The 13,335-nt window shown below is 34.9% G+C and overlaps 1 protein-coding gene across 1 annotated transcript; it reads left to right on the top strand.

Moving 5' to 3' along the window:
* Nucleotides 1-233: 233 nt before the first annotated feature.
* Nucleotides 234-9,629, top strand: LOC119640013. Its single transcript, XM_038037791.1, has 10 exons — nucleotides 234-423; nucleotides 1,281-1,518; nucleotides 3,657-3,902; nucleotides 3,979-4,171; nucleotides 5,460-5,556; nucleotides 8,116-8,187; nucleotides 8,273-8,356; nucleotides 8,425-8,575; nucleotides 8,946-9,085; nucleotides 9,150-9,629. Exons 1-10 carry the CDS (start codon nucleotides 336-338, stop codon nucleotides 9,449-9,451), a joined length of 1,611 nt encoding a protein of 536 aa, XP_037893719.1. The 5' UTR covers nucleotides 234-335; the 3' UTR covers nucleotides 9,452-9,629.
* Nucleotides 9,630-13,335: the final 3,706 nt, after the last annotated feature.

Here is a 13,335-nt window from a genome sequence, read left to right as displayed (position 1 = left end):
ATGCACAACAAAAGAACATGGGAAACTTATAAATGCCGGAGTAAGTCTGAAATTGAATTTCAGTTTAACATTGACATTGATTCAGACTTTTGAAGGAATACTTATTTCTTATTAAGTAGTGAGTCTGAGTAAAAAGTTAACTAATTGCATAAAATAAAAAAACAAAAAAACCTAAAAAACAAAAAACAAAAGAAACAAAAAACAGAAGAACAAAAAAAAGAACACATTCAAAATCTACAAAAAATTATCGATTATTGAAAAGAATTTCTAAAAAACTGTAAAAGAAACCAAAAATCACTGTCCTTCGATTGCTGCAGTTAGCGATTCCGCTCATCATGTTGAAAAAATTCGCGAAATTGTGGTTTCTGCTTGCGAGCAGTAGTTTACTGTACATTTCAAACTCTAATGCCGTCGCCACATTACGTAGGTCTAATTTATAGTCAACTTTTGTGCTCACCATATACAAATTTAACGATATTAGATTTATCCTCTGGTTTGTAACAGGATAAAATGTGCATGTGCGGAGACGCCGCAAACATATAACGGGTCAATTAAACCGATCCCTATCTAATCTATATGGTTCTTTAATTTGATTCTCTTTCCATCAGCTGGCCATTATGTCTGTCCATCCGTCCGTCATTAGACCGCATAAGTATCTGCTTGCAGCTGTATCCATGCTTTCGACGGGTTATTCACTAACTTGCAAATCTGTCTACTAATTCATCCGTCCATTCGCATTTCCCATTCCCGACCCCTTTGTCAGTTAGAGAGTTTATCTGTCGTATCGTGAAATTTTCCATCTATTATTTCGTTCAATTATCTAACAATTTGTCTATCTGCTCCATCTCTGCAGTTCCATTTCTCCAATTAGCCAGTTTGCTATTGGAACGCTTTCTATCGCATATCGAATTAGGACAGAGAGACGGACGGAGGGATAAGTGGACAACTCGATGGGCATGATTATCTGCCATAGACTTACAAGCTGTAGCACAAATTATTTTAACAGTTCGCATCTATGTTTGTCATAGCCATTAAGATTTTCGGTTATTCGTCCAAAAGTTGACGAAAATTGTCCTAATTCCTAATTTATATGCATTTATAAGATGAAGGGTATTAAATATTCGCCCTAAGGTGAATATGCGAATTCTTTCTTGCTTGTTGGTCTTTTATTTATTTTTTTTTTTTGTAAATTTTATTTCGATTTTTAATTCTTTTTTTATTTTTTTGTTCGTTATATGCATCAGTTTTTGTAAAAATATTTTTCTTTTTACTGTGTGTAGCCGCCGATATAACGCGCTGCCGACCTGGTGATACTGAGTGTATAGTGCGTACCTCAATTAATGTGGTTCGCAAATATGCGACTAGTGGTTATGCGGCTGCCGCTTTCCCCGTTATTGAGCCTTTCCGTTTGAAGCGTCTCGACATATCTGATGGTCGCGGCGGTTCATTAAGTTTAAAATTAAATTTCCGCGATGTCGATGTATTGGGTTTGTCTGGTGTTAACTTTCAACGTGCCGTGTAAGTTTTGATCGTTGCATAAAAAACTTTAATTCTGCCGCAGCTTTCACAGAAGCAAAAAAAAAAAAAAAAAAAAACAAAAGAAAAACAAAACAACGACTTTACTTTAGAACGAATCTTAGATACTCAATACAGTACAGTTGGGTTAAGCAAGTTGATTGGTTTCGTTAACTCGAATAAACGTTTCGATCAGAGCAAAAGCGTCATAAACTTAGTTATTTTAGTCGAATTTCATCAAGTCTAGTTATAGAATAACTCCTAAAACCTGTATATTTAATATCTGCAAGGAATCGATCGATACGACTGAGAAGAATCTCAAGGTCAATTGTTGAAAGGTAATGAATGACCTGAAAAGGAGACAAACGGTTAACATAATCGCAATCGTATGGAGGTGATATGTAAGCGTCGATTAATAATTCATTGACAAACGCAAGGATAATATTAACATATCTCCGTTAAGTGACGATTGGAGGATATCAAAAAAATTTGAAAAGTGTTGAAATTCTTATTAAACGTAAGCTAAAAATAACTGTGAGAAATTTTAAGGTCTCTTAAAAATAACCACGAAAGAAGAGGAATTTCAAGGTTTTAAAAGAACAAATTTCTTAAGAAATGCGGGCAACGAAAATTGAGATTAAAGCAAAACAATTTCAAATTTTCTTTAAAGCAATGGGTGGTGGTATTTCAAATTTATCATTATGTCATTGCTATAGCATTCAATACTTTATCTTTTACTTTAGCGCCTTAAAAAGCAACTTTTTTCTCTATCAAAGATTCATAGACTTCTACGTAAACTAAGCAGAAATTTGCGCTTAAAAAACTTGAATGAACGTGTGCACTCTTTCGAGATGACTTAGTTAAGATAATAAAATATTAATATATGCATCTCATCTATGCAATATCTTTAGAGGTGATTGAGAAAAGCCGAACAAAGGAAAGGAGAACTTTTATCCTTATAATATGTCCCGATACGTCCAGAGAACTTTTGACATTTTCAGGACCTCTAGGCAACTGCTAGCGTCGCCGTCATCTTTGCCTCACTGTTAAACTAAATTAATTTTTATTGAGGCAGGTAGGAAAAATTCCTGGCAACATCGCCTAAGAAGAATAGTACATAGTAGTATGATTTCTCGTTGTCTACCCAAACTAGCTTATGAATGATTGCTTGCTTTAAGTTGGCCTGCGCTAAGCAGTACTCAGCACTCTGTCATTTTGTAACAAGTAAAAGAAGTGTTCATATAAAGCTCCTTGTAGATCATTACAATCCAAGATTTTTCGATTAGCATTCAGCGGACCAAGCTTCTAACACGATTTTATTTTCACTTTTAGTTACTAGCTTTAAAAATTAAAAACCACCATAATTGCACTGCCCTAGGCAACCACAAACTACCCATTAAACCAAAGCACAGATATAGGCTATGCCATACCTACGAAATGTTGTGCGTCTCGTAGTGTAATTTCATTGTCACCATTATCCCCGTACAATAGCCGGCCCGATCCGCTATACTTTTTATTTTCCAAAGAGGAAACTTTCGCTACCCTCTCGGTTCCCAGCAATAATTGTTTAAGCTTTATTGCCTTGGATTCCTACTACACAGATTGCTATTTAATATGGGCCGAATTGGTTAAAGCAGAAGCCCGCAGAGGAACGTAAACTGATTTACTCGACTTCTTACGTGTTTTCTTAGAAATACCTTCAATATAGGCATCAAACGGAAGGAGTTGGAGAGTAGAATGGGATAGTGTGTTGATTCTAATTTAATTATGGTGGACGTTGAATATATAAAGTCTTGGGACGTTTAGAAAGAACCAGTTTCTTGTAGAATAAAATCTTAAGTGGACCAAGTATTCATGTGGCAGGCATGTGAAATTCGGCTTTTCTTCTTCTATTATGAACGTTACGAATATGTAAACAAAAATTTCAAATATCGCTTATTAACCGGTATACCGCAAAAATGTTTCCCTTATAAGCATACGAAGACAAAGTGGACATAGTCTCAAGCACGACTTTCATGCATCGCCTTAATATCATTTCAATACTTTCTATAGTTTGGACGACTTGCTCTTGGCACTATGCTCTTGGAATTTTGGGCGCATGGAAAGCTCTGTAACTGAATGTTTTATTTCGAATTTTTCAGAGGTTTCGACAAAGATCCCAGTAGCAGCAAATTTGAATTATATGGTGATTTACCAAAAATGGTTATACGCGGTAAGTACACCGCTGACGGTCGGATTTTAATTTTACCTATACGCGGTGAAGGTGACGCTGATATCACTTTGGACCGCCCGAAATTCTCAGTTAAATTCAAACCCAACTTAATTAATAAAAATGGTAAAACTTACTTAATGGTCGATAAATTGAAAGTGCTTCTGGAACCCAGGAAGTAAGTTTTTTCTTTAAAATTGTAAGCAGTTTAAGAAAAAAACAATTATTACCATTTTTTTAATTTTTTCTAACAGAACTTTTGTAAAATTAACAAATCTTTTTAATGGTGACCAGACTTTAAGTTCGCACATGAATCAGTTTTTAAATGAAAACTGGTTTGAGATATGGTCAGAGTTACAACCGTCCGTTCAAGTGGCCATAGCTGAGATTATGAAAAGCATATTAACGAATATGTTTAAACGATTCGCGTACGACGATATCTTCGAAGTATAATTATTTTGCATATTTTCATAATGTATTGAAAATTATTTGTTGAAATAAATATCTTAAGGTTAAAAGAGAAATAATGACTGAATTTAAACCGAAGATGGTGTACGGACGTTTGATTGCAAGACAGATTGAATAACCTTTCATTCAAATCAATTATCGTATCGTATACCGTATGTATCTCAAAACTTTGTAGACTTAAAGGTAACTTTTAGATTTTCTGCCTTACAAGTCCATATTTACTTTGCGAGAGTGGGGAATTTTCCCGCTTGTTTAGAAAAATTCCTGTTCGAATTAATAATGCTGGGCTATTTCAGGCCTCCCTACCTTGGTGATTTATATTCATCCATCTCATCAAAAATCCTTACATCTCTTGACGTTATAATTGAACTTCTTTTCATTAATTATGTCACGAGAGGCCAAACATAAAACTGAAAATACCTACAGTTAACTTAAATGACTTATCGCCAGTGGTCAGCGGACGGAACGAACGATCTTCCATCAAAGTATCCCTAATTCGGCACCCATAGCGTACAATCCTACCGGATGATGACGGATATTAACCGGTGTGTTACCCCGTCTGCGGTTCGATTTAAGGGAAGGAAGTCATCTTGTTCTTCTTTATTCTTTTAGTCGAATACCAATTGGCGTTGCCAATCATTTAATTGATCATCTTCGAAGTATGTCAACGAAGTTTCGAATGTGACATTTCCGTTCCTTTCCGTTCTTACTTGTACAGTTCTTTCTTATTACATCATCCCTATAATACTCACAAGAGAATAAAGCACTGCTTGCTATAAAAGAAAATGAGTGGAATGTAAAGTATACTTACCCTACTTTAAAAAAAAAAAACTTATAACTACGTGTAGGACCAAAAAAAAGCCGCGTGACGTTGGTCTTTACAATTGGTATTTATAACTTCATACATCAATTTCTTCAACTAAGTACATCATTCTAGTGGGCCACGCCGTTCAACGTTTCACTTTAGATATTTATACTTTTCAATATACGGGCAGTGGTGGGCAATGATTTGATCCCAACCACTTTCAATAGCGTTCATTCAAGTTAGTGTTCTGAGTATCATCAAAATATCTAAAGAATTGCCGCTTGTAACTTAAATACAAGAAGAAAGTGGACAGATACACAGGCGTTGATGAATGCAAAAAGTGCTTCTGAATCGATTAATGGAACGGAAAAAGACTTCAAGTGTAACCTATAAACAAATGGTCGGTATGTCATAAAATGTAGATGCATTTCGTTCGGAAACTATCTGTTTCTGTTATCTCAGAATCGTACGGATTCATCAATTGTGGGGACATCTCTAAGTCATTCTACGAACTTATTAACTGATGTGTTAAACAAGAAAACAAGCAGCCTAGGAAGCAGTAAGGGAACCTTGATAGGAAATGAAGATAAAATTCAATAGGATACAATGCCAGAATATCTAGAACCTAAGGGATAGAGGGGATAGAAACCATGGGCTCAAAAGTCAAATACTCTTAGCATTCCCTTTTACCTGGGTGTACGGTGCTGTGAACCATTCTATCCCAACGAAACTATTGCAGAAGAATGCTACGTTGCATTTGCACCGATCATTAAGGCGAAACCGATTGCAAAAAGTATTTTAAATAGATTTTTCGCAATGACTTAACTCGACTTCAGAAAACTTACTCATCCAGGGAACATTAGCGGGAATAAAGTGGTAGGTATCACCAACGTTCTATTCACCAGACAATCCTATACGTCTGTCCATGCAATATTTTGATGATAATACTCATAAAATAGATCCTGGATAGTCTTGAAAGATCAGGAAAACTGCCGGCATGTAAAACGAATGCGTAAGGAAGACAACAATTAATAACACTTTAAATAAAATATTTTTGCAAATTAAAAAACCGTTTTAGTTGCTTCTCAACCGGGTAGCTCACATAACTCGTAACCAGTAAGTAAAAATAATGAATTCTGGTTTAAGTTACAAACATCTTTCCTCATAAGAACAAGATAAAAACGGAAATGTAATTAGAAGAAACTGTAATTAAAAATAAATTCTTAATTAAAACGCAATTCAGATAACTGACGTTAGACTAATTATAAACAGATCTTGACAATGAAACTGCATTAATTAGAACCCTCTTCGCAGCTCCGTTTAAACGACATTACGATTCCACTTAATCTAACAATATTGTTAGGTGTTTATATATGCAGCGCAGATTTTAGACACATGTAATACACTAATACAATAGTATAGAAACTTTAGTTATGCAGACAGACTTATACAGTGCCATCAAAAAGTGTCCAAGATGCATACCTTGAAAATTGTTGTATCCATTACGTCGAAAATTGTGCCAAACAATGATAGGTCGCAGATAACACTTTTTTTTTTCTTCTTTTGCTCGAACAATGCAAAGAAAACTCGTCTTTGCATCCTACGGTTATTGAGCATGAAAAGCAGATTTATCTTAAGAATCCCCCTTGCACACCATTCACATCGTCTACGAACCCTATTCGCCTTGATCTGAAGGTGATATTTTACGTTTAGTGGGAAAAGGAGGTGTGATCCAATGGTGAGTTGCTAAAGCCAGGTAAAAAGCCTCAAATCAAAGGTTACCAACAAGAATTAATCGATATGAGAATCGGTCCTTGACGGTTTGGAAGCACACAAATGCAAACCCATGTGGTTTTCTGACGAGACTCATGTTCTTCTGATTACCATTTGCTTCCATCGGCAGAGCACACGCGCGTTGAGGAGCACTTTGGCTCGTACGAAGAAATAAAACAAATTCCTCGATGAATAGTTCTCGGCAAAAGCAAAATATTTCTACTGGCATTGTATCCGTAAATCATCGGAATTAGCCGTTGATTATTCCGTTGGATTTGATGTAAATTTTCGAAAAAAAAATTTATATTTCATATTTGTACACCTGCACATATGTTCTCCATACATATGTCAATATCACTTGTTTATTAGACTTATTGATGCAATTATTAATATATAACCCGTTGTAAGATATATTTTATAATATTTCTACTAGTAACACTTCTGATAATTTGCTTAGTTAATTGTTTGTAAAAAAATGGTCTATCTCGGTTACTTAAATGCCCTACGTTGTCTGAAAGTTCTTGAAGCAATAGACGAGGTGAGAAAAACGTCAAAGACAAAATTGAATGCGAATAAAGTGATTTTCGAGAACTCTAATAACAAATGTCAATACGGATAAGTTATAACGTTGATGATTGACTCAAGTACTCTTCAAATGGGTCTCGATCACGACACCTGAAAATCAAAGTTGCCGATTAGATGTTTTTTTTTTTTTAAATAGATTTTCCAGTCATTGATTGGTAAAATGCTATATGTAATGAATTTTATATTTACCGTCAAAGGAGGTAAGGAAAAATGATTAAATATCTCAATCCGCGTATACAGCGGCTAGTTATGGATATAATAAATTCTTGATTAGGATAAGATTATGAATCGATCGTTTATTTACTTATTCGCCTACTAAACGTCCCTGTATTTAACATTGACTCTTATCTAGCCGTCTTTTCTTCGATCGAGTCATTCGTCGGGTAATGGAAATTGGAAATTAAAATGTGGCATATACCTAAAATTCCCAGCCAAGTCAGTATATATTTCGGCACAGGATTTCTTTCGACTACCTCATTAAAAGATAACACTGCTCAGCACTTGACGATTACTACCGCGTGGGCTACTCTTTCAATTTGATCGCATACCTTGCTTACATCGACTTAAATTACTTATTCCACAACAGTCACTGTAAGATGAATTGAATAAGAGTGTTACAAACGATATTAAAAAGTTAACATACTACTTGGCTCTAATCGTGATTTTTTGCTTATAAAAGACTGAAACAGTTTGAGCATAAAATCTAGAATAAATCTTAAAGTAGCCTTAAAGTGAAGCACGGTTAAGTGATAAACGGAAGAAAATATGTTGACATTCTCGGCAAAATGTCTATTAATCGGATTATTGTGTGCATCCCTTAAAGCAGAGTTTCGTAAGTTCGCGTTAAAAATATGATAAGATAAAAAAAAGATACATGAAACCAAAGTGGAATATAATTTCTAATATCCATGTTACAGCAAATGATCCTAAGCCTTGTAATTACGGTGACAGTGAATGTATAAAAAAATTATTTAATTACTTAGTCCAAGAAAAGAAAGAAGGCAAGTAGTGTAACTTTATCTAGATCAAATTGTTTCGCATGTTACTTTTTTAATGACACAAATTTCAGGGGATAGCTCCATCAATTTGCTTCCAATCGATCCTTTAATTCCGGAGGACATATACATTACTCAAGGAGGCGACGGACCCGTTCAGTTAAATCTCACTTTCAGTAATAGCCAAATTTTAGGATTGAGCAAAGCCGTGGCGAAAGAGGTTATGTACGTATGTTAACCAAGTCCTAACAAATAAACCCAAAGACTGTACCAGAGCGTCAAATTACATCCTTATGAAGTTTGGTTAATACCCATTAGTCCGTATATTACAACAAAGACTTAAAAGAGATATTGAAGCACGGTTGCTAAAGGAACCGTCTGCATAAAAATGGCGAATAATCAATCTAAGATTTCCTTCAATTAATATAAAAGCAACTTTAGGCAAGAATTTAAACTAAGACAGACATACGAATATATGCGAGCAACACAGAGAAGCTTTGCGTTCCTCCTACAACTAAAATTTGATTTTTACTTTTAAGAATAATTAATTTCCTTATCGGTCAGCTCTATAATGTTCTTCTTTGTCTTTATTTAGCGGTTTTGGTAAAGACTTGGCAACAAAACATGAAGTGATATTCAAAATGCCCAGAGTTACTTTGGTAGGCAACTATGCCATTTCGGGTAAAATATTAATTTTTCCAGTACAAGGCGAGGGTACATGTAATGTCACTATGGGTAAGCTTTCTTGTTGAAAGATGTATTTTTCGCTTCTCTTTAAATAACTTTCAATATATTTCAGTTGATCCCGAATTTCATATTAGTTTTAAAGGTATTCCAGAAGAAAAGGATGGCAATACTTTTATGAAATTGACAAATTTTCGATTGCATCCTGAAACGAAGCGCGTAATATATCAATTCGATAATTTATTCAACGGCGATAAAGTGTTGGGAGATACTGTGAATAAATTTGTGAATGAAAACTGGAAGGAAGTCTTTGACGAACTACGTGTACCGTTCGATAAATCATTTGGCGCAGTTTTCAAGCATATTATTGATGAGGTTTTCAATAAATATCCATATGCGAAATATTTCAACGAATAAAATGTTTATCGTGTTGATTTCAACTTAAGGCCGGAGGAGTTTTGAATGATATCATTTAAATATATGTAATACAACGATCACACCAAGACTTCTTTATTTTCTCCTGGGTAAATGTCTAACCTTCTTAATAACATTCAAATAACTGATCAAGGTTTTCAATAAACAAATTTTGAAAATATTTTGATTCAATTGTAATTTTATAGTTAAATATTCCAGCAAATATCCAAACAAATCGGAATAACTGCGCTATGTCATACAAAATATCTTGGTCCAGTATAGCCGAGTGTATAGCTATACCATATATATATATATATATATATATGTATATTACATAACAACCGGGCGTTTCGCCAGAAGTATTAACTTTCCGTTTATTTTTGCAGAAAATAGTTAACTTTGGGACATCTGCCTGGAGTAAATTCAACCTTGTGGGAAATCTATTCAAAGATATCATTGTAAGAAATGATTTGTTTTTCTGTTAGCAAAAACTGTCGGTTTGTTTCCTATTAATTAGATACGGTGTAACAGCTATGATTTCTCTAATAATCCTTTCTATCTGTCGAACTATCGGAATACTAACTTTATTATTTTCAGGGCTATTTGAAGGGGATGGGCGGTCGTAGAGACAAACGCACGTATCATTACTGAGCCAGCTAGTTCGAGCGATATGGGGGGGAGGGTGTTAAATATTTTCTTACGGACACTTCTTCTAATAATAAATACAAATCAATTTTTTTGTGTATTCAAAACGAATATTGTCAGCACATAACCAAATTTTTAATAGTTTCCGTCAATTTGTTCCTGTTAAAAAACACAACTCTGACTCGACATTACTGTCCATTGCTCTTATGATCATTGCTAACCAAAATCACTGGTCATTCGTTGTTGATGGCATTTTTATACACATTGTACACACAGATTTCCAATAGAAAACAAGAAACTTCATAACATATACCTTGAGACTATGTAAATCCAGAAGGACCTAAAGTAGCCCCACTTTTGTTCATACCGTTTCAGAACTATTTTCTGAGTTGACATAAGCTTCTCTGTCCATCTGCCCGTGCGATATCTGCCCATGTATTCCATTCTTGTGTTCCACTTTTTATTATGCCGATCGATTCAGACACCTTGTGCATCGACTTAATTTTATCTGTCAGTCTGTGTGTCCGTTTCGCGTCTTCAACCTACAGTTCGCAATTTTTGAGATGTTTTACTGAAGTGCTCTTTCGACCACTTCCCATATAACACCTCATTTTGAAAACTCGTTACATGAAAAAATACTGTAATTTCCAGAAAAATCGCTGAGTAATAGGATTCCGGCGTTCTAAATTGCCAAATTTTGAATTTTCTGCCAGATAAGCCTTTTCGCTGAAACTAAACCTTTGCATGTTAAAAAGACCTCATTTTCAATATTTCTTGCTCCAACGTCGTCCGTAGTAACAATGCGAGATAAAAAGTAATTCTGCTGAATTTTCGGTTCTTGAATCTCTATTTTAGATCTCACCCTATATATGTTCTTCAACGAAAAGTAAGTGGCTTATGATGAAAATTTGCTCGTAATAGTAATTTGGTAATGAATAGGAGCAAATTTTAACTATATGGATCTCTTTTCTGGACGCAATTCCATAGAAGGATTTTCATGGATAGTAAAGCAATGTTTTGCAAAAAAGTTTGGCAATTTATTTAATTTTTAGCATTTAGCCTATAGTAACAGTAAAATTAATTGCAGGGAATTTGGATCCCATTAGTCTATCTTTCTATATCCCACCATGCGTGCAGGCACTCAAGCAAAAGAAGGTCTTTTATGGCGACAAAATCTAATACGTAGTTTCTCACGATCGAAGCAAGTGAGTAAATAAAATCTTTGACATACAAAAAAAATTGGTAAATTTGGACCATGTTAGCTGACGTTTGAGCTCCTCCACTACAAAGGATTTCATTGAATGTATGCCTTGACGTAAAAATAATTTATAACTTTGGTTATGTTATCGCTAATGACTATGTTAGGCAAAGTTCTGTAGGTTATTTAACGGCCGGACTTGCCTGACTGTAACGTTCGTACTTGTTGGTATTTTGATAAATCTCAACAATAATGTGGAATCGTTTGAATGAAGTGAGTAAAAGTTGAAGTAGTAAATCTCTTAGCAGGTTTTCAGAGAGGCAAGGGCTCTTCGCTAACGGAGAAACTGAGTAGGTTATTATTCATATTAGGGTGTCCCATAAGTTTCTTCCCTTTTTTTGATGCGAAAGCAATAGACGATCTATTCCATCTTGATTAGACGAGTGTGTAACGTCACCCTGGAAATTTTAGTAACATCCACTATCTCGCGCTTACTTTGTCGCGGAATTTCCGGCGAGAATACTTTTGATGCTCTAAATTTCTTAAACAAACTTCGATAAACGGTGTAAATCTCACCTGCCGCATCCTTTGCACTGCTACTTTCTTAAAGCAACGAAGCAATTCATGCCGCAAATGCTTCCCTTGGCTATCCACATTGAATGGCGCACAAGAATATTTGAAAAGCGACTTTGTCACCAACAAAAGGTAATTTGAAAGAGCTTTGAGAGGACTGAAATCGATGAAATAAACCAACATTAGATAAACCTGCAAAAAAAGCCGGCTCGAAGTCAGACAGAAGACGGTGAAAAACTTATGGGACAGCCCTATATTTCATTTAAAATTTACAGTGTTTAATTATTTAGTATTGATGTTATGTAATTGATATTATGAGATTCAATTACTATAAATTGCGAGACACAGGTTACGATTCAATACCTAATGTTATTGTCTCCCGCTTAAGTAAGTACAGCTGTCGATTAATTTTCATATTTCCGGATAAAGAGAATTTCTATCGATTTCAGCGAATAAGACTCGTGCCTAATAATTTCGCTTTCGTTTTAAATAACGTAATTTATTGATGAGTTTTTTATTTCTAATAAAGCTACAGCATAGCTGAGTGAGCGAAATTAATGACTGCCTAATCGGTCGACGGGAGCTTCGATCTCTGCACAACAGAGTATACTTTGTAGTAAGCAGCCATACGTGTGATTACTTAGGCCATGTTCGATTGCTAATAGTTTCAAGCCTGAAAATATAACACACTGTTTACTTTTAGCAACTTCGTTGTTTGCTTATTATTCATTTTCTTTGCTATATAGTCATAATGTTAGCCCGTTCCGAGTATAGTATTGTAAGCCTAACAATATGGTAAGAAAAAAAAAAGAAGATGTTAACTTTAAACTTTACTGTACTTTTGATCAATGATCTCCTCCTTCGTAATTTAACCCTTTAACCGTAAGAAAGGTGGTGAACTCCACTGAATATAAGTGGCAGCCAGTAATGAATAAATAAATAAGTAATGTTATGTATGATGGATTAAAGTAAATTTTCTTTGTCCTTCATCATTATAGTGAGATTACAATTTATGTTTATGTTTTAGAGAATAGTCATCATTGGTTGAGCAGAGTATCTACGGATACATCAACACGTGTGATCCTTATGGATTTAGTTCAGTGAGCATAAGAAAGACTGAAATTTAGTGTACACTGCGCATAAGGGCAGTCAAAATGACTACTTTGTAAAAGACCGACTAATGCATAAGATAACTTATTTGAAATTAATTCGTAATATTTCTGACTGATTTTGTGTTCTTCCATAATGTATGTAACACCCGAGACCTTATAAAGTATATATGTTATTGATCAGCGCGAAACCATGAGTTGATTTAGCCATGTAGGCCTGTCTGCTATGGTTTATAAGCAACGAGCAAAATATGAAATTACTTTCATTGTTGAAAGCAGCGGTGGTCCCAGGTTATATTGCACTGCGGTCGCGTCCTTTGACCGGCCTGACCCGTTTTTAAAACTAATCGGCGCGAGAATTC

This window comes from Glossina fuscipes, unplaced genomic scaffold (genome assembly GCF_014805625.2).
Source record: "Glossina fuscipes isolate IAEA_lab_2018 unplaced genomic scaffold, Yale_Gfus_2 114, whole genome shotgun sequence".
In the NCBI taxonomy this organism is placed as follows: domain Eukaryota; kingdom Metazoa; phylum Arthropoda; class Insecta; order Diptera; family Glossinidae; genus Glossina; species Glossina fuscipes.
Note: the sequence above shows the minus strand (reverse complement) of the source record. Positions and strands in the feature narration are given on the sequence as shown.